Source organism: Lasiodiplodia theobromae (genome assembly GCF_012971845.1).
Source record: "Lasiodiplodia theobromae strain AM2As chromosome Unknown scaffold_33, whole genome shotgun sequence".
In the NCBI taxonomy this organism is placed as follows: domain Eukaryota; kingdom Fungi; phylum Ascomycota; class Dothideomycetes; order Botryosphaeriales; family Botryosphaeriaceae; genus Lasiodiplodia; species Lasiodiplodia theobromae.
In genome coordinates this window covers 124968-144329 of record NW_023336512.1, presented here as the reverse complement: position 1 = coordinate 144329, position 19362 = coordinate 124968, and the positions used below count along the sequence as shown (strand labels likewise).

General features: G+C 54.8%; 11 protein-coding genes across 11 annotated transcripts; 7 read left to right on the top strand and 4 right to left on the bottom strand.

Moving 5' to 3' along the window:
- Positions 1-612: 612 nt before the first annotated feature.
- LTHEOB_9687 (Alpha gamma-adaptin-binding protein p34) lies at positions 613-1843 on the bottom strand (the record flags this gene model as incomplete). The annotated part of the gene is made up of 3 exons (XM_035519301.1): positions 613-692; positions 751-1599; positions 1753-1843. 3 exons carry the CDS (start codon positions 1841-1843, stop codon positions 613-615), a joined length of 1020 nt encoding a protein of 339 aa, XP_035368576.1.
- A 578-nt stretch (positions 1844-2421) lies between these two features.
- On the bottom strand, positions 2422-2999 carry LTHEOB_9686 (Small nuclear ribonucleoprotein sm d3 protein; the record flags this gene model as incomplete). The annotated part of the gene is made up of 4 exons (XM_035519300.1): positions 2422-2527; positions 2599-2728; positions 2800-2860; positions 2952-2999. 4 exons carry the CDS (start codon positions 2997-2999, stop codon positions 2422-2424), a joined length of 345 nt encoding a protein of 114 aa, XP_035368575.1.
- Positions 3000-3254: 255 nt separating this feature from the next.
- LTHEOB_9685 (HAD-superfamily hydrolase subfamily IIIA) lies at positions 3255-4204 on the top strand (the record flags this gene model as incomplete). Its single annotated transcript, XM_035519299.1, has 4 exons — positions 3255-3473; positions 3679-3828; positions 3890-4069; positions 4121-4204. The coding sequence occupies 4 exons, from the start codon at positions 3255-3257 to the stop codon at positions 4202-4204; spliced, it is 633 nt and encodes a 210-aa protein (XP_035368574.1).
- A 615-nt stretch (positions 4205-4819) lies between these two features.
- LTHEOB_9684 (uncharacterized protein) lies at positions 4820-5416 on the top strand (the record flags this gene model as incomplete). Its single annotated transcript, XM_035519298.1, has 1 exon — positions 4820-5416. One exon carries the CDS (start codon positions 4820-4822, stop codon positions 5414-5416), a length of 597 nt encoding a protein of 198 aa, XP_035368573.1.
- Positions 5417-5579: 163 nt separating this feature from the next.
- Positions 5580-7584, bottom strand: LTHEOB_9683 (Thioredoxin; the record flags this gene model as incomplete). Its single annotated transcript, XM_035519297.1, has 5 exons — positions 5580-7047; positions 7102-7270; positions 7328-7415; positions 7475-7489; positions 7549-7584. The coding sequence occupies 5 exons, from the start codon at positions 7582-7584 to the stop codon at positions 5580-5582; spliced, it is 1776 nt and encodes a 591-aa protein (XP_035368572.1).
- A 482-nt stretch (positions 7585-8066) lies between these two features.
- LTHEOB_9682 (Nucleoside phosphatase GDA1/CD39) lies at positions 8067-9957 on the top strand (the record flags this gene model as incomplete). The annotated part of the gene is made up of 3 exons (XM_035519296.1): positions 8067-8400; positions 8458-9838; positions 9897-9957. The coding sequence occupies 3 exons, from the start codon at positions 8067-8069 to the stop codon at positions 9955-9957; spliced, it is 1776 nt and encodes a 591-aa protein (XP_035368571.1).
- A 1100-nt stretch (positions 9958-11057) lies between these two features.
- LTHEOB_9681 (Ef-hand superfamily ca2+-modulated protein) lies at positions 11058-11728 on the top strand (the record flags this gene model as incomplete). The annotated part of the gene is made up of 2 exons (XM_035519295.1): positions 11058-11060; positions 11120-11728. The coding sequence occupies 2 exons, from the start codon at positions 11058-11060 to the stop codon at positions 11726-11728; spliced, it is 612 nt and encodes a 203-aa protein (XP_035368570.1).
- A 1269-nt stretch (positions 11729-12997) lies between these two features.
- Positions 12998-14086, bottom strand: LTHEOB_9680 (Translation initiation factor; the record flags this gene model as incomplete). Its single annotated transcript, XM_035519294.1, has 1 exon — positions 12998-14086. One exon carries the CDS (start codon positions 14084-14086, stop codon positions 12998-13000), a length of 1089 nt encoding a protein of 362 aa, XP_035368569.1.
- A 1006-nt stretch (positions 14087-15092) lies between these two features.
- On the top strand, positions 15093-15788 carry LTHEOB_9679 (Phosphotransferase-like; the record flags this gene model as incomplete). Its single annotated transcript, XM_035519292.1, has 1 exon — positions 15093-15788. One exon carries the CDS (start codon positions 15093-15095, stop codon positions 15786-15788), a length of 696 nt encoding a protein of 231 aa, XP_035368568.1.
- An 880-nt stretch (positions 15789-16668) lies between these two features.
- On the top strand, positions 16669-17579 carry LTHEOB_9678 (Exo-beta-protein; the record flags this gene model as incomplete). The annotated part of the gene is made up of 2 exons (XM_035519291.1): positions 16669-17082; positions 17187-17579. 2 exons carry the CDS (start codon positions 16669-16671, stop codon positions 17577-17579), a joined length of 807 nt encoding a protein of 268 aa, XP_035368567.1.
- Positions 17580-18452: 873 nt separating this feature from the next.
- Positions 18453-18989, top strand: LTHEOB_9677 (Secreted hemolysin-type calcium-binding protein; the record flags this gene model as incomplete). The annotated part of the gene is made up of 2 exons (XM_035519290.1): positions 18453-18781; positions 18839-18989. The coding sequence occupies 2 exons, from the start codon at positions 18453-18455 to the stop codon at positions 18987-18989; spliced, it is 480 nt and encodes a 159-aa protein (XP_035368566.1).
- Positions 18990-19362: the final 373 nt, after the last annotated feature.

Sequence of the window (19362 nt, the reverse complement as noted above, 5' to 3'; positions counted from 1 at the left end):
TTTGTGCATACATTTCGCGGCAGCCCATCTTGGCGAAAAAAGAGATGCAAAAAGCTTGGCAGACCTGCTGGAAGAAAAACGAAGGACACGTGCAAATTGTCGTAGCTCCCCCGTGGGGCTTTGCAGCGTTTTCAAGCGAGACAAGGCACTGGGATTTTGCGCAAGAACCGGGGCAAGCCTTTTTTTTCCTGGGGATCTATGCGTTTAAATACAACGTGATGTGCTGGCAAAATTGGCGCGCCGGACTCACCGGTCAGGAAAATTCGACGCTTCAGGAGAAAATCTCCGGGGGCACTTGATGGTTGGGCAGCGAGGTGCTTGTAGAGACGGTTGGGCGGTGTCGGAGGTCTGGATCTATGGTCTATGGTCTGTTCGGCGCCGCATAGATAACATGAGAACAATTAGAGCTACAACGCATTGCATAAATTGTGTATGATCTGAGCAGGCCCTTTGCCGGCCCGAGAATTGATCTGAGCCTAACTCCTGCTATGCGTCAGATCCAGGCGCGAGGAAATGGTAAAACCATTTATCCCACGAGCTGCGCACTCAATAGTATCTGCAGAACAGAAGACAGAATCACACAAATCAGAGTTGACAAGCTTAGACGTAGGACTAAGGCGATTTCATTAGGTCGTTTACTGCTTTCGCTGCAAACTTCTTCCTCTGTTCTTCCGGCATACCAGCAGCCAGGTCTATAAACGCGATCAATCAGCTCGAGCCCCTTTCCAGCAGACGAGGACAAAAACTCACCTCTGATACCACTCAACTTGCTCATCATCCGCTCCAGCTCATCCACCTGCGCCGCCTGATCCTCCCCATCGCCACCATTCAACTCCGTCTTCAGTCCCATGAGCTCCATCCCCATCTCGGCCTCCTCGGCTGCGAACGTCTTGCTCCAATCCTCATCCCCGCTATCCTCACCGTCCAGATCCTCAAGATCGCTCAACGCGGCCTCACCCTCCCACTCATTTGCTTCCAGCGCCTCCTTTACCCGCGCCATGCCCTGCATCTCGCCAAACTCATTCCTCCCCTTCGCCTCCGCATCCACATACTCAAACCCCTTCTCCCTCGCCGCATCATCCCACTCCTCGAACCCCCAGCCACCAGCAGCCGCAGCCCTCTCCTCCACAACAGCCTCGCTCGTCCCCACCAACCCTGCCGTCCTACCCCTGACCCCGACAGCCAAGCACACGCCGTCCCAGCCCAGCCCAGCGCCCTTCTCGACGACCTTCTGCACGGCGTCCATGGTCGCCAGCACGCGCTCTCTCTCTGCCTTGGCGGCCTCGCCGTCGCCCCTGTCCGGCTTGGGGAAGACGTAGACCCATGCGCCGACGGCGGCTACGACCTCGCGTGCCTCGGGCTGGCAGAAGTCGGCGCGCCACGAGTCGAGGTGCGCGATCTCGTCGATCCAGATGGGGATGGTGGCCGTGTAGTAGGGCGTCGTCAGCGTCCAGGCGTGGGTCAGGCCGGCGATGCTGGTGCCGCCGCCGGTGCTGTCATTGCTACTGTCGTCTTTCTTGTTGTTGCTGTCGGCCGTGTCGTCGTCGTTGTCGGCGGGTGCGGTAGGACGAGGCGGGGGAGGGGCGGTGGTGGTGAGGTCTGGTGCCCGGTTGTTAGCAAGAGTGGCAAGACTTCGGTGGGATTGGGGAGACTGGGGAATGCGAAGTTGGGAGGAGAGGCGCGGTTGGGGATTGATTGCAAAAAGAAGGGGTAGACCAGTTGCTGAGGCTGGTGTGCTTTTAGTATATGTACCTGTGAGGAATTCCAGAACGCCCGAGTCCGGAGCGCCGACGACGAGCATGCGCCGCGGGTTGGAGATATCCATGGGCTTGGGGACATCCATGATGGTAGAATTGTTCTTGTGAAGGTGTTGGGTGTTCACATCTTGGAATGTGCGGAGGTAATGCGGGAGGGGCGGGCGACGCGGGAGCTCCGCGTCGGAGCGCGCAAGAGGGCCGGCTTCTTAGTCGTGGCCGGTGGGACGTCACTCAGCCCCGCGACTTAGCAGTGGATAATTTTGACTTCTACAAATTAGGGCAACATTCGTTCTGATGGCGTGATGACGCGGACAAGCAGATAGAACAGCAAGAAGCGCTGGAAAACAATCACGACATTGGCAAAGCAAAAAGTAAAAGGCCCGTTGGAAATCTTTCAATTGTTTGATTCAGCCCGTTCGGCTCCTTGCTCATTTAGAGCACTCATGTGACTTCAACTGCCCTTAAAAAGTTCCTGAACGCCTTTGCTGACATGCATTGGGAATCATTTTTCTAGAAAACCTTTCCCACCCATAACCTCAGTGTCCAGTCCAGTCAGGCCGAGAGCAATGATGTCCGTAATCTGGTCCCACTGGAGTTGATCGGTCGTGTGAAAAGTGGTGTCTCGTCCGTCCGTGTATTTACGCTGGGTTGTTTATCGAGACGTTCAGCGACCGCCGCGAGCACCGCGGGCCCTGTTGACGGTAGCCCTGCCACGGGCAAGACCGACACCGCGACCACGGGTTCCACGAGAACGGAACATCGGGGCGTTTCTAAAGAACGGAGCGTTCCTGCTGTCATTATCCTTCCTCTTGATAATGGGGGAAGGGAGTTGTCCACATACCGGAGCATGTCGGGGACGATGAAGTAGCGAACGTGCGAGCCGCGGATGTAGACCTGGTCGAGGTGGGAGACACGGCCGTCACGAGCGGTGACCGTGATGTCCTTCAGCTGAACGTTCATGTTGTCCTCAGCTAGGAGGTCGCGGGGCGTTAGCGAACTTGTTGCAAGAAGATCTAAGCTTGGAAACAAATGCAGCACATACCTTCAAGTAGCTTGCCGCGGTAGACCTGGCCAGTGGTGAGCTCGAGAGTGACAACGTGGCCCTAATTCGAAGATCTGATCAGCGGTCGGCCTTGCGAAGAGCAGCTTCTGTGAGCATGCGCGCGACAAATAGTCGTTGCGGCGGGCGCGTACCGTGGCCTCGTTGAGAAGCTTGATGGGGATTCCGATGGTGCTCGTCATGATGACTGCTTGTAGTGACGCGACGGCGATTGAGAGGTTTACGGGTCGTGAGCAGACGTGCGTGGAGCGGTGGGTGAGGTTGTCGGGTGTCGCGCAGCTGGTGGTGATGGCGGCGCTGCAAGCTCGATGGAAGGCTACCAAGCCCGGCTTTTCTCCGGCCCGCTTTTGCGCTGATCGCGGCCGCTCCGGCGCCTGCGAAACATCGACTCCTACCAACACGTCGACATCCCCACCGCCTGTGCGCGGATTGGCCCAATGAATCTCTCGGGGACCCTCAATGTCTTCAAGCTCCTGAGAGACCCTGCTCTCTGTCTCCCGCACCATACCGTATCCACTTTCAGCCAATTGCCCGTTCCACTGTCCCGGGGCCTTACCCGACCAGATGGGAAGGCCGTCGACATCAGGGCTGTAGTCCTGGACAAGGACAACTGTTTTGCCGTTCCCCACGCAAATGAGGTCCATCCTGAGTACAAAGTAATATACCCGCATCGCTTCTGAACTGAAACCCGACGTTTGCAGCAATTTATTCCCCTTGTGTTTGTTTTTCCAGAGAGTTTCGGGCGTCAAGTCTGATTTCCATAGTACTATCTTTGTAGATTCGCTTGCACCTTTTCCCCTTACCGATTTTCTGTCCTTCATGGTTATTGAGGACTGTGCTAATATCTCTTTCCAAACACAGGCAAAGTTCCAAGAACTCCGCGAGGCATATCCGGGCCCGAAGCTGTTGATCGTCTCCAACACTGCTGGAACAGGATCTGATCCAGCTTTTGCTCAGGCCGAACTTTTGGAGCGCAACACTGGCATCAGGGTTCTCCATCACAATACGAAGGTCAGTACTTTCACTACTTCTGCGTTAACCTGTGGATCTGACCTAGTCTCTTCTCTTCCAGAAACCTGGATGCCGCTCTGAAGTTTTCGAGTACTTTCGCAATATCCCGGAGGCCGGCGTGACGTCGCCATCGCAAATTGCTATTGTCGGCGATCGCCTCTTTACTGACGTGATGATGGCGAATCTGATGGGTGCACATGGCTTCTGGGTCAAAGACGGAACCATCGGCCCGCATAGCTTCGTAAGTCTTTGGTCGGTATTTGGGGACTATGCTAACATGGGACATGTGTAGTTTGCGAGGGCAGAGCACCGACTGGCTGCCTTTCTTCTGCGAAAAGGATATGCGGCCCCGGATCCGCGGAGTAGCTTTGAGTGAGCCAAAACACGAGTTAGATTTTTTCGGGCGACCTGGCTTCGCGTCTTCTATTAGTGTTGCCATAGCTTCAAGGTAACTGTAATATAATTCACTAAATAGAACAGGTGACATTTCAACCTCCTCTAGCTGTGAATAGTGATTGTGTTGGTGGTCTGCATAAGTGATAATTATAGCGATCTTTTGTGGACGTCGTGATTTGTGGCAACGATATGCACCTACATTGCTGAATTATATCTGTTTAACGAAATCTTGCAATTTTGCCTACTGCGAATTTGCACAGGAGTGCTGGCTAGTTGATGTCATCCCTAACTAACTTCATCATAGTTTGTAAGTATTCTTCAACACGTCAACTCTGAGACAGAAATCATCACGAGCGGTGAAGTAGACCTATCAACCACGAGGAACAAAGCGAACGATATCCTATTTATTCTAGTCGAAGCGCAGCACTCGCATAGACAAAGACAACAATGGCTGAGCGCGGCGATGGCATTTATTTTCAAGACTCCTCTCTTTGTCCCAAACACAGCACGGTTTAAGAGGTGTCTCTGTTGATGTTCTCAGATTTCCAGCTTTATGAATAGAGGACAGCACTGCTACTAGAACACCAGACCAACCATGCCCGCGCCGCCACCAAACAATAAGCCAACGACAACCCTCTACCGCAGCACTCCACCCGCAACCCACCGCCTTTCCCTCATCAAACTCCTCTCCACCATCCCGACGATCCTCACTCTCATCTTCCTCGCCTCCCTCCGCCACCGCCTGCGCCAGTCCCTCTTCTACACCTCCATCTGGTACACCCACAGCCACCTGCCCTCCTTCCTCCTCGACATCTTCATCTGGGCGCCGCTTTTCTACGCCGTCGCCATCTTGCAGCTTTCCGTCTTCTTCCTGATCTCGGCCACATGGCGGTCGCCGGAGGAGGAAAGGTGGTTTCAACTCCTTCAGACGGAGAGGCAGCGCAGGGACGAGGATGAGCGGGCGCAGAGGGGCAGGAAGGAGAGGAGGCAGGCCTTGTTGGCGGGAGGGGGTGGTGGGTGGGGGGCCAGGGCGGAGATGCAGCCGCTCCGGGTGCGGTGGGGGAAAGATGTGAAGGAAGAGACGAAAGTAGCGTGGTGGGAGCAGAACATTATTGCCCCAAGGAAGGAGGCGGAGGAGGGAATAAGGCTTGAGAGAGCTGGGTTGGGGGAAGCGGTGAGGTGCTTTACGTGAATTCGTGGAAACGGGTGTACTGGCTTGGACAGATTAGGGAAAGGAAAAGAAAGAAAAAATGATCTATTAAGAAGATATTGGAAATCGTGCCATCTTCTAAGCTGAACATGGAAAAGAAATGCTGGAGTCTACGTAAAGTGGTCGTCTACCGGTTCTTCTCTTTCTACATCTCTAAGCCTTTCCCTAAAAGCACCTTACCGACTTCGACTACGATGTCGTCCTTGCCGCACAACTCCATCTTCGCCAGGACTGTTCCCTTCGCATCCATGGCTTTGCAGACGTCCACGACTTCGCCCTCCATATCTGCACAGTATACCAGGAGCCCCAGACTCGTCAACAACGCCAGGACCGCCTCCTTGTTCTCCTGCTCTGCTGCGACCGCCTCGAGCAGCGCAGCCACGATCTCAACTTGCTCACTTTCATCCAAGACGTCACGCTCAGCCTCGATACGCATGCGGTGGTTGGCGGCGGCGATGTTGAAGGCCAGGCTGGCCGCCGCGATGCGCACATTTCCGTGCTTATCATCGAGGAGGCTGGCGCTGAGGAGGTGGGTGAGGAGAGCGGAGAAGGATTCATGGGCGAGCAGGTGTGTGCGCACCAGCGATGTCGAGAAGAGGTTGCAAGCGAGCTGGAGGGTGACGAGGCGCAGGTTGTACGGGCACTCCTGGAGATTGTTGACGTGCGAAATCAATGCAGCGAGCGTGGCGGCGTCGTCTTCCTCCGCGAAGAATCCGGATACACGTGGATCTGTGAGCGTCAAGCGGAAGAGGTCGTACGCCGCGAAGAGGTTGTCGGGAGAGATCTTGGAGATCGCGTCGCGGAGGAAGCTAGCGAAGTCAGGGAGGGAAGGCAGGGGCGCTTCGCGCGAGCCAGAATCCCGACGGGTGGTGATGAATGCAGCTACCATGGCAATGATAGGATGCCTGCCATGCTCGCCCATCTTCGGGATCAACTTCTCCAGCGGCGGAATCTTTTCGTACGTCACCGGATGAAGACTTGCACCGAGGAGCTTGGGAAGGTCGAGGCGGGTGTGAGGGTGGCCCATACTGGCCTGTTGAACCAGGAGTCGGACATTGCCGCGAAGCTGCGGCTCGTTGGCGCCGGACCACTGATCATCCTTCATCCCTTTAAGGAAGGTGATGAAGGTGGGTGTGGCCCGCACACTGTACTTTGCCGCTACATCGTATGCCTGGTTGATGTCCACCTTGATGAAAACGCCCTTCGACCCTGCTTCCTCTGCAAGCTCATCAAAAACCGGGTACATGATCTTACAGGGAGCGCAAGTCGAAGAGGTGAAGAAGATGACAGCACTGGAATCTTTGGCGCTCGTAAGTAGCCTGTCGACTTCTTGTAGACTCGTCACGCTATGGACTTTCCCGCTTGTCGAAGATCCATTTGTAGTGCCGTTAGTGCCATTAGTGACGCCATTGGCGCTGCCGTTGGCGACTGCTCCGGGTGCTCCATTAGGCACGTTCTGTGGCGGGACTGGAGCTTGGGTCACGGATCTCATGGCTGCGTCGATCTGTGGTCTTAGCATCTGCCCGAAAGGTGTGTTCAAGACCTGCTGCGGTAGGGACGTGATATGATCCGGGATCCCCTTTCCCACGAGGAACATGGCGAAGTCATTTGAGCTAATAATATGTGAGTATGCAGCGTGGTTAGGTATTGCGAGGGGAGACGCCTACAAGTTGTTGCAGTTGTGCGCAAACAGGTCGTAGGCCTCAGGCGTGTAGACTTGCTTCAGAGACTCGAGGTATTCCAGGATCACATCCATGGGGAGGCTCGTGCTGCCCAGCTTGATGACCTCTTCAGGCGCCCCATGGTGGGTTGTACCGGGGTAGCACGACTGAACACCTAGATGCAGCGTCAGAAGCCGATGGCAACAGCAGTTGCAGGAAATGGCGGTCGTACCTGCGCCGTAAAAATACTCAATACCACCGACGACGATGGACGTGTGGTAGACGGCGTCGATCTGGATGCCGAGGAATTGGCGAGAGAGCTGCGGACAGGCGTTAGCGAATCGGCGAAGTTGCGCAGCGTCGCGGTTGAGCGCAGTACCTGTCTGGCTAGACCCTAAACAGCGTGGTCAGTGGAGTTCGCAGGCAGATCGCGGCCAAAGAAGCGGGACTTACCTTGGAGAGGTCGTACACGTAGAGCTGGACTTCCATTATTCTGGCGCGCGAGGGAGCGAGCGAAGGTGATGGTTCAGGGAGCGGCGGCGTGGGACGTCATAGTTATGGCGCACTCGCGGACCTCAGCGTAGGCGGCGAAGTGTTGCGTCGCCTGCCAGAAGCTTCCACTCGCGGGTAGGGCGATCCGCCGCCATCAAGCTTATCGCCAGATCATCTGGGGCTCTGCGGCAGGCTTACCGGTGCGCCAGACTCGTCAGGCGGCGCGTGGCTGGCCTGGTGGCGTCGCTGCTGAATTTAGGGGCTGACGCGGAGCATTCCTGCCTTCAGGCTGTGCCTCTCCCGCTCTTCCTCTAGGTATCTTGGCTGCCGTCCTGCCCGCCCCCCCTTTCGTCTGTTTTCATCTTATCGCCGACTGGGCGTCCTACGCTTTGATTGTTCCCACCGTTCCGCGACTGTGCGGACTCACGATCGCTACCGTCTTCGGCTTACGGCGCGCCACCGCCTGGTCAGAGCATTTCATGTCCAGTAGCGTCGACGTCCACCGGCGTCCTGACATCTGGTCTTATTTCTCATTCAGCAGCGCGCCCAGGCGACGCACCTCGCTCTCCTTGCCTCTCAAGAGCAACAGCACCTTCGATCCCTTCGAGAAGGCCGATCGCCACTCCACCCGCCCCTCGAGGTCCTCCACCGCAGCATCCTCCTTCATGAACGAATACAAGGTCGGCGGCGGCAGCGGTAGCAGCACAATGAACCAGGGCCAGCGGACCCGGTACCTAAAGGCCGGCGGCATCATTGCCTTCATCCTCATCATCTTTTTCTACTTGGCCCCTGGCCACAGCCAGACTGCCGGCGGTACGTCATCCCCAAAAAATTCCCATTCGCAATGCGCTCTCGCTCACGTCCATCTAGCACCCGCCGCAGGCCCGGGCAAGTTCCCCGGCGGCGATGTCGCTTCCGATCCCTCTGTCGCGACCGAGAGGTGCACTCGCTCTTACTCCGCCGACAAGCCTCTCGTCCAGTATGCCCTCATGATCGACGCTGGCAGCACTGGCTCGCGCATCCACGTCTACCGTTTCAACAACTGCGGTCCTACGCCTGAACTCGAGCACGAAGAATTCAAGATGACTCCGAAGAAGGAGGGCGGCTCTGGTCTGAGCTCTTACAAGGCCGACGCCGAGGGCGCCGCCCAAAGCCTGGATATCTTGATGGATGTTGCCGTAGCGAACGTCCCCGAGAAGTTGCAGGGCTGCACTCCGGTCGCTGTCAAGGCTACTGCCGGTCTTCGCAAGCTCGGCCCCGAGTTGAGCGAGAAGATCCTTCTTGCTGTGCGTGAAAGGCTCGAAACCAAGTATCCCTTCCCCGTCGTCGCAGCCGACAAGGGCGGCGTCGAAGTCATGGAGGGCACCGACGAGGGTGTCTACGCCTGGATCACCACCAACTACCTGCTCGGCAAGATCGGCGGCCCCGACAAGACTCCCACTGCTGCCGTCTTCGATCTCGGTGGCGGCTCTACTCAGATTGTCTTCGAGCCCACTTTCCCTGATGCTAAGGACGGTGGTATGCCCGAGAAGCTTGCAGACGGCGACCACAAGTACGAACTTAGCTTCGGAGGCCGGAACTTCACCTTGTACCAGCACTCCTACCTGGGCTATGGACTCATGGCCGCACGCGAGAACATTCACAGGGTCGTTTTTGACGCGGCATACGAGGAGGCAAAGAAGGCTGGCACTACTGAGACCTTCATCAAGAAGCCCATCATGAACCCTTGCCTCATCCCTAGTACTTCCCGAAAGGTCGAGGTTCCGCTGGAGGACAGCCACCCGCTCGGTAAGAGTGTTACCGTCGAAATGAAAGGTCCTTCCGAGGGAGCTCCTGCTCAGTGCCGTGCGATCGCCGAGAAGACCCTTAAGAAGGATAACGAATGCAAGCTCGCACCCTGCGCTTTCAACGGCGTTCACCAGCCCTCGCTTGAGAAGACTTTCGCTCGCGAGGACATCTACCTCTTCTCCTACTTTTACGACCGCACCAGCCCGCTTGGTCTTCCTTCCAGCTTCACGATCAACGAGCTTAAGGAGCTTGTGAACCGTGTCTGCCACGGTCCCGACCACTGGGACGTTTTCCAGAGCATCGAGGGTGCTATGGATGAGCTGAATGACCGCCCGGAAACTTGCTTGGACCTGAACTTCCAGTTGGCTCTCCTCCACAGCGGTTACGAGATGCCCATTGACAGGGAGGTCAAGATCGCGAAGAAGATCAAGGGCAACGAGCTTGGATGGTGCCTTGGTGCTAGGTAAGCTACTTCCCCGATTTTTAATTTTTACGGACAGCGATGCTAACGGCTTTATCAGTCTGCCTCTCCTTAGCCAGGAATCTGGTTGGCAATGTAAGATTAGGGAGGTTACGAACTAAGTGTAGCTCCCAAAGAAAGTTGGGCGAAGCGTCCTTTGGCATTATGAGGCGTTATGGATATGAATTGATCTTGGGCTGGCGGCTGAAGGCAAGGTATACGTGGATATCCCTACCTGGATCTATGGGACGGTATCGGGATGTATACATAATGTGGCAACTGTTTGATGAAGCGGCGTTGACGTCGCGAAGATGGTAACGTTGAAAAGATGTGTTAGAAAAAGAACTATGCAATCGCATTCGGCCATGGACCACTTGGTTCTCAACGTGAACATCTCATATGCTTAAATATTTGAATTATCGACTAGTCAAATGCAGTATTGTATGTACAAAGTATGTCTCCTCTTCGCTGCCCCCCATCCGACTGATTAATGCAGCCGACCGGATTTTAGGGCGCGAAAAGGAACTCTCGCCACCGTAGCAACGAGAGGCCTTTTCGATCTTGCTTCTCTGTCCACACTCGCTCATCCTGGTTCATTGGCGATGGCGGGCTCTAGCATAATTAGAAGCGGTTTGTAACGATGGTTCCGTCCCTCCTCTTGTCAAGACTCGAAAATGTCTTCGTTCCTCTCCGTTGTCTGGTGGCCCCAGGTAACCGCTCGCATATGATTACGTCTCTGGCCTAGCAAATTAAGAGTACATCATCTTGTACTCTGAACGTTGAAGGTCAGAAAGCAATTGCGGTTCATGGATGTGTTGTTGTGAAGGAGAGGAAATGGAGTTCTGAAGTGTGCGAGAAAATCTCGGTCAAGGGCTTCTGCACGCTATAGCGTTTCAGGATAAGCGTGCTTCTGTCACGTCGATCCCTGCCGCGTCGCCCGTGCGTGCGCGCGTCGCACCTCTTATCGTCATCCATTCATTGTTGGTTTGTTCGACGTCCCCGCCGTCGTTGTTGTCGCCGTCGAAACAGTCGGCCGGCCTTTTCCAAAGAGCCGCGGCCTCTCCCACTCACGCCGGCCTCCCCTCAGCCTGGCGCTTCTTACAATCGATTCGCCTTGTTTTCATTACACCGGCGCTGGCGACGACTGTATCGGAATCAACAGCACAAGAAGACTACTATTCAATCCGCTTCATCCCTCCCATCCACAAAAGCACTCCTCACAATGGTATGTACATCTTGTTCAAACCTCACACCCAACCTTACCCTTTCTCTGACCAAACATAGCCCCCCAAAAAGCGCGCCGCGCCCGGCAAACAACCCCAACCGCCCGCCGCCCCCGCACCCCGCCGCTCGAAGCTCGCGAAAGAGAACGACATCACCGCGGCGCAAGAAGCCGCCATCCGCGACGCCTTCAGCATCTTCGCGCGCTCGCACGACGCCTACCCGGACACAAGAGTCATCCGCGCAGCCGACGCGCGCCGCGTGATGATCGCGCTGGGGTTCGAGCTGGGCAAGCAGGACGTCAAGGACATGCTCGAGGTGCTGGATCCGGAGAGCGAGGGGTTCGTCGCGTGGGAACACTTCGTGGGGTACGCGGCTGTGTGGTACCATGCGCTGGGGAATGACGATGAGAGAGCGGCTGAGGAGGGGGCTGGCAGTAGGGAAGAGATTGAGAAGGCGTTCAGGCTGTTCACGGGGGGTGCGATGAGGCCAATTCGCTTGGCGGATCTGAAGAGAGTGGCGAGAGAGTTGAGGGAGGATGTGGACGAGGATGTGCTCTGGGATATGGTGGTGGAGGCGAACGGGGAGAGAAAATCGAAGGAGGGTGTTGGTAAGGGGGTGGATATGGAGGATTTTGAGCAGGTGATGAGAAGGGCGGGAGTTTTTGGGTGAGATGGTGGTGGTGCACTGCTGTGTTCCCGTTCGTGCACATATTCTCTTCATTACGGCAGTCTTGGCGTTCAATATTCCTGGAGTTCTAGCGTTTTGCGAGGAAGCGACGGCGTTGGTTGGAATCTGTTTGAACACTTTGTTTTGACTTACTTAGGGTCGTGGAGAGCTGAAGCTATCGTCCGGATGAGAATGCGGAATTAAAAATTCTACACACACCTCCGGACGATAGCTTCTACGTACGGCGCTTCACACAATTTGCACATATGACCAAAGGTGGGGCCAATTGGCGCTCCTGAGACGAGGACGGCGCTTCGGAGTGAATATATTATTCTACAAGTTCGAAACCTGAGTGAACAACGGACCGAAATATTGGGTGCTCTCAGGGTGCGTGCTGGTATAGCGCTGCGCAGTTCTACTGTGGGCTTTCTGCTGATCGGATGTGACGGTCGTTGACAGCGCAAGACTAAGCTTCTCGCAGTGCTTCAAGTTCGAAAAGCCGCCATCGCATGTACCTTAAATATACTAAGTGCAGATTCCCCTCTAACAAAATCCATAAGTGGTCGGATCGATCGGTACATAAAAGTGCTGCGGAGGTCACTTATGGTCACCAGGCATTGCCTAATTGGGACACTTCCTAATTGGTCACTGGGCAGAAGGTTTTCAAGCGATGACCCCCCTAGTTGAAAAGACTAGGGGGACGTCAGGTCGCCTCGGCCAATATCGCCTCCGGGTCCTTATGAGAACCGGAAGCTATTGACGAGGCTTGACCGAAACGGCGTAGATAAGCTTTCCTTTTTGCCTTTTCTTACCCCGTGTCTCTCTCACGCTTTTTTTTTTTTTTTTAAACGAAGGAGCAAAGTGTCCAAGGCAGAACAGGGTCATCAACCTTGTAAGGCACGTATAGTTCACAAGTTTGGATATGCATGATGGAAGGTTCTATTACACCGGTCTAAATGCTTTGGGGTGAGAGTCCGCAATTTCCTTCATCCATACTCTCGTTGCGAAGATCGATTATCCTCGCCAATGCTAGATTTCTTCCTGCACAAATTGTGACTGCAGCATTTGCTAGTCCATTATCCAGTGAACCTGCCTGCCAACCAATAAAACAGAAAATTGAAGATGCAATCCTTGGGCTCAAGTTGAGAGGAGAGCGAAATGACATGAAACCCCATTTGTAATGCAATATGCCAGCCTCTTGCCATAGACTTCATGTCCATGGGCTCGTCGAAACAAATTCGTGTTCCGCTTTTCTTCCCTCCATCGTAATTCTCACTCCTTCTGCTCGGCATTGGGGAAACGGAAGCCGGCGTGCTCGGAGTGGCGCTTGTAGTAGTACTGGTTCTCGCGGATCTGGAGGTCGGGGGAGATGCCACCAAGGACGACGTCGCGGAGGCGGTCAATTCCCTCTTGGTTGCCGGCGTCACGGTTCCAGATGGAAATGAGGTGGGAGTTGAAGCGGACGCTGTAGCTGATGCCGCAGATGTCGTCAATGAAGGCGTTGCGCTTGGCGCTGTTGTCGACGGCGCTCTGCAGCTCGCCGCCCACGGCCATCATGGACACTTCCTTCCAGAACTGCGGCGCCTTCTCCTTGGGCACGCGGAAGGTCCAGGCGCCGCCCTTCAAGTTGCGCGGGTCCTCCCAGACCGGCTTGACGCCCAGGTGGAACAGGTGTACCGAATCGCGCAGGCGCAGCGTCGACAGCTCGAAGTGGTTCATCGTCTCCCAGAACTGGCGCAGGTCGCGAATCACGTGCAGCTTGACCAGGCGCGATTCGTATTCGTTGGATTCGTTGACCTTGTCGGTGGGTGAGTCGGGGTCGGAGCCGTTCTGCTGCTGGAGCTTCTGCTCCTCCTCCTGGGCCCAGGCCGGCTTCGACTCGCGGCCCTGGCGGTCGTGCCAGAACTCCCAAGAGTGCTCGAGCGGCGGCGGGCGCAGCTTCTGGAGCAGCGCTTCCTTCATGGCCTTACCGCGGGCGGGAGAAGCGGTCGCGGAGGCATCACCTTCACCCTGAACGGGCAGGCCGTTGGTGGCGAGGCCGGGGACAGTCGGGCGGGCGCTCATGGTTTCGGATTCGGGTTCGGTGTGAGCGGCGATGGTCACGGCAGGCTGAGTAGCGATACTCTTGAGGGGCTCGTCGAATTCAGCTAGAAGCTCGGCCTTGAAAGCGGCGAAAGCGTGGACGAGAGATTGCAGATGGTCGAACTGCTTGGGGTCCTCGAGGGTGCTGGGAGGATGGGCGCGCAGGTCGCTGAGGTCGTGGATGTCGTGGATGATCTCAATGCAGCGAGCCCCGGGAATGCGAGAGTAGACTGGCAAGGCCGGCTTGTCAGCGCTGGAAACGGCGGTAGAGGCCATCATGATTCTCGTGTAGAAGCGGTTTGAGAAGGAGAGCTTGGAAGAGAAGATGGGGGCGGAGGAAGGAATGAGGAGGAAGCTGAACGGTGGAGGGCATTTTGAAGACGAGAAAATGTGAATAGTGACCAGTGTGGGCGAGCAGCTATTGTTCTGATACTATTGTATGGTAGAGGGTGGCTGGGGGCAGCGAGGTGAAGCAGAGCAAGAAGGTGAAGTGAGGTGAGGCGGCAAAATGCAATAATAGGCCGAAGACATTGAGAACAAGAACCAGACAGGCGGGAACACATTGTAGACTGTCATTAGAGTAGTTGCGATGTAGCTCACCTTCAGCTGCAAGAAGTTACCGTCGGTACACCTCAGGGGTTTGGAGGCGAGCGGAGAGCGGCGGCAGGGTCGGAGACGGCGGGGTATATATTCAGCAAGCACAAGCAGCAAAGCAAAAGCGGGGCGAGGAAGGCCACCGAGGACAAAGAGACAGGCAGTAGCTTTGTCCTGGAGAATGGAAGTGAGAGTGTGATGCTTGGCTGCTGCTGGAGTCCGGGGTGTCAGGCCTTAGAGGGCTGGGCCGCAGCGTGCTACTTACGCGCCGGCGCTAAATGGGCCTGTCAGGGTCGACGATCGAGCCGTTCATGTTTGAGCAGCGCCTTCTTTCTGACACGACAACCGTGTTTCAGACACTGGAATCACCCGCGAATCCTGCAGCCCGCACAGCCCACCCAGCTCGCGCACAATGACAGCATCGGCATTCGTCAGACACCTGCGATAGGCCGGTCGAGAAGAAAGTCGGATGATATCCAGCCAACATGCCAGCGTGGACGCAGCCCAAGCATCCTTTCTGTGGCTTGCCCCTCGGCGGGGTGATTGGCCCTGCCGCCGAGCTTCCGTCTGCCAGGGTCCCACCCGCCGCTTGCTGACCGCCCTGGCAGAATCGCTCCACCCCGGTCGAAAATGTTCGCGGCCGCCAGCCAAACTCCGAAGATTCCCAAAACACTTCCACAACATCGATACCATGACCGGCACGCAACAGCTTCCCGGCGGCGATGCCGCGCCCCAACCCACTACAACTCTTCCTCGCCGAAGCCGCAGATCGAGCCCGTCGCTGCCGAACGGCGAGGGCGCCGCCGTCAAGCCTGCCGCTGCAACAACCGCGACTGCGCAGGAGGACCAGACTATGGATGAGGCAAGCGATGCCGAATCGAGCGTTGTCAGCACCTCCTCTGAGGAGCCTAGCTCTGAGTCCGACGAAGATTCAGAAGACGACGAGGAAGATACACCCATGGATACGGACGAGATCACCTCGTTGCCTTTGCCGCCCGACGCTGAAACCCGGCGCAAGATCTACCAGCGCCAGGCTCCCCCGGCCTCATCGCTGAGTGAGCGCCTGAAGGCCTTCCTCCCGCAACTGGCTGCTGCAAATGTCGAACTTGAGAAGGATCGCGCCGCGGGAAAGCTGGCCCAGATGTCCCTGGAGAATGTTGGTGAAGACGATGAGCACTACATCGAAATGAACCTAGGCCTCGGCGTGCTGAAGGAGAAGGACCCGAACAAGATGGACAGCGACAGTGAGAGAGAGGAAGATTCCGACGACGAAATGGATACTGGTGCAGACGACCAGAAGACCCGCGAGGAGAACATTCTCGGCAAGCTCATGGGGAAGAAGAAAACCAAGGCTGGGCCTGGTATACAGGAAGTGCCAGACCAGTGAAATGCTGCGCGACTCTTCGCACTTGACGACACAACAGTCTGGACCGCCCAATGCAACTGCAACAGCCACGATACCCTCGGTAATTCAGCACTGCAGCTGATACCCAATTGTCTGGTATTTAAAACTTGTCTTTGAAAGCTATTCTCATTATCTACATTGACGAGTCGCTACTTTAAGCAGGGGGAATGTCATCACACCAGCTCCGGCGTAAATTTCAAGGTACGAATAATCATCGAAGGACCTCGAGAGGCAAATATACACAACTTGAGGGAGGAGGTGTAGATTTTCAATGCGATGGAATAACATGACGCGTTAAAATCATAAGTCAATGTTCCCAGCCAAGGAATTTCAGAATTTACTGCCATTTCATTCGAATGCCATGTAAATGCTCTATCTTCTGCTAACTTTCCACGGGAATAGCACCAAATGAAGATGCCGTGATTCCACAAATCTTCGCTCTACTCCACTTTCGAACAGAACAACCTAAATCCCTGAATTTCTCTGGGACTTGCCATCTCGACACATCCTAGACCTTTCTCATGGTGCACTGCAGATTTTCAATCAACGGTTTGCGAGCACGGTCGATAGTCTTGATTTGAGAATAACAAATGGTGGATGACTGCCCAGATCCGTCCCGGTCATGGAGGTCTATCTAGCCGGACTTGGACCACGGCTGCTTGAAAACCACCTTCTCCACAAAGGCTTCGTGTTTGCGGCAATGATACAGCCCGGGTTAGCACTGATAAGCATGCTTCCTTACCATGGTCGACCGCGGGTACTAATGACTTTTGTTTTCGTAACATTCATGGCTCCACACGAGCTGTGCTCATTCAAATAGACCATAATCACTCGTTGCAGCATCAAACCCTCATTCACAGCAATGATTTCCTTGCAGTTCAAGTATTCCGCGTTCTACGCTCTCATTTTTGCCGTTTTCACGGCCTCCGTATTTGCAACTCCTGCTTCCCCTGCTCCTCAGAAGAATGGTTATGTGTCGTTTGATGGATTCACTAAGGTCACCAACAAGGACTCTCTCGCCTGGTATAGAAGGCCTTCCCTGGGTATCGCCAAGGCCGTCGTTGAAAATCAACCCGGCTACGAGTGCTTCCATGGGGCCAACTATCCAGGCGTCAATGACTGGGAGTCCTTCGGAACGCTCTGGAACATCAACTTACCCGCTCTCCGCCTTCACAACTCCCCCGCCGACAACCAAATCCTGCGCAGTAAAATTCTCAGTATCGCCACTGAGACGAAGACGGATGCGCGAATCATCCTTGCTATTATCATGCAAGAGGTTAGCTTCCGTTTCACACCTACCATTATTCCTTCTCTTTTCCAATGTAACCAGAACCGGGACTTTCCAGTAACGCAAAGAATGCTGACACACACCAAAAATAGTCTAGCGGCCAGCTCGACGTTCACTGCACGGGCGAGAACAAGCACAACTGCGGCATCATGCAAGCGGCGCCGGGATCCGTCTCCTTCGACCCGGATAAGCCGGCGAAGAGCATAGACACGATGCTTCGGAACGGCGTGTTGGGCACGCCCGGGTCGTGGCCAAACGGCGGGCCCGGCTACGCGTGGTTCCTCAACGGGGCCAACGGCGAGGCTTGGGCCAACATGGGCGGCGGCGGGTACCCGTTCCGCGCGATGCGCGCGTATAATACCGGCAAGGTGCCCAACCAGAAAAACTACGATGCGACTAATGGTTCTGGGACGGTGAGCTATGTGAACGATGTTGCAAATAGACTGCGTGGATGGAATGGAAACGGGAGAGGGTGCGGTTACTGAGGTTGTTCTTGTGGCTGGACTGTTTCTGGTTGCAGAGAAGGTATGTGGCGGGGGAAGAATGTGTGACTGGAGATATCGAGTACCGTTGGATGCTTCGACTGGTCTGAAGCAGAGTGCGTACGAGATCGCACTTTTTTTTTTTTGTTGATTTTCGTTTTGGATGCATTGGGTAGGTAGCGTACCGTCAGTTTAAGGTATTGACTATGCAAGTTTCGATTTGACTCCACATTCCTACTACAAGTCTGCGGGCTTTTGGAATTCTAGGCAAAGGCCATGAGCTTAATGGAGATTACACTTCGTGATGTTGTGGAGTATGCCGTTAGCAATCCCCTTTAAAGCTAGTCTACATCGCCGCTTTCAACCATGATAATCCATTTTGATTGGATTGGGCATTTTGTACGAATGCACATTTTGCTGAAAGAACTCCATCAAAATATATAAATAGTATTAGCGAAGGATGACAGGCAAGATCCTACTCATATATGAAGTGGGCCTCGGCCCCCGGAATCAGATCCGGCATGAGGCGCGTTGCTACGGAAGCATGTTGTAACATTTCTCCGCTCACCGCTAAGTGGAACACAGTCATTCGACAACAGTTGTAAAAGTAGTCTCAACTTTCAGCTCCTCGGACTCAATGTCTCGCGACGGAGTTGCACCGACGCTATTTGCTGACTATGATGCAATGGGTAAAACCCTGGTCTGTTCCTTGCACACGACGTCGTTTACGAGCTGATTTGCATGATCTCCTTTATTTTGGGGTCGCCATGCAAGATCCGTCGTTTACTCGCCTCGTATTCGAATGGTATATAGACTTCGGCTATTCCAGCTTCGTTAAATCTAACAATCAACTTTTCTTTGGAATTGATCTTCGCGATGCAGCTCACCAGCCTTCTTACCGTTCTCAGTGCAGGAGCAGCTCTTGCGGCCCCTGCCGCTCATGCCGGATTCGGCCGTCGGGCCGTCAACATTAGCCAGCCGTTCGAGGTCGATCGCCTGTACATGTCCATGGACAGCGTGTGGGATACTTCGTCCGGCGTCGACGTCAAGTTCACCGCCACGGATGCCAACACTGGTGTTACCACCGTCTGCAACACCGCCAACGTCCTTGCCAATACCGTCTACGCCTGCGAGAGGGACCAGACCACGTGGGTCTTCAATACCGATTTTTCGAAGCTCAGTGTCGAGTGGTATTGGCCGCCGGGGTGAGTTGAGGTGGTGTGGAATTTGTGCGACGCCCAGTGCTAACGTTTTACGGTCAGAGAGATCAGCGACAATGGCCTCGGAGGCAACTACCGCGCCAATGGATCTGCGACCGTCAATTGGAACTGCGCGAGCTCTGGCAGCCATGGGCAACAATGCTTTGCAACCAAGTTCAATGTTCCAATCCAGACCATTGAGGCTTGGGCGTGAAGCAGCACTACGCGCAAGCAAAAGTATTTTGACTACGCACCAATCAATATTTCTTGAGCAATTTTTGTCTTTAATGCTCTTGCATTCATCATGAATTTATTCTTGTTGAGTTTTGCTATCCTTATGCATGAAGAGGAATATCTCTACAATTCACAGTCAATCCACTAATTTTTTTTGTCTTTCTTTCCTTTCTTCGCAGTTATTTTTTATTTTACCTTCGCTCTTACAGTTTCCCCGGAAAGCTGCACGTACACGGAAACTATCAATGCCCACATTGAAAGACCACGCGTAGGACTGGCTGTTCAGCAAGGGATTCTTCGACTTCATCCAGACGTATGACTGCTTCGGCTCTATACATAGGCTACGGGTTGTG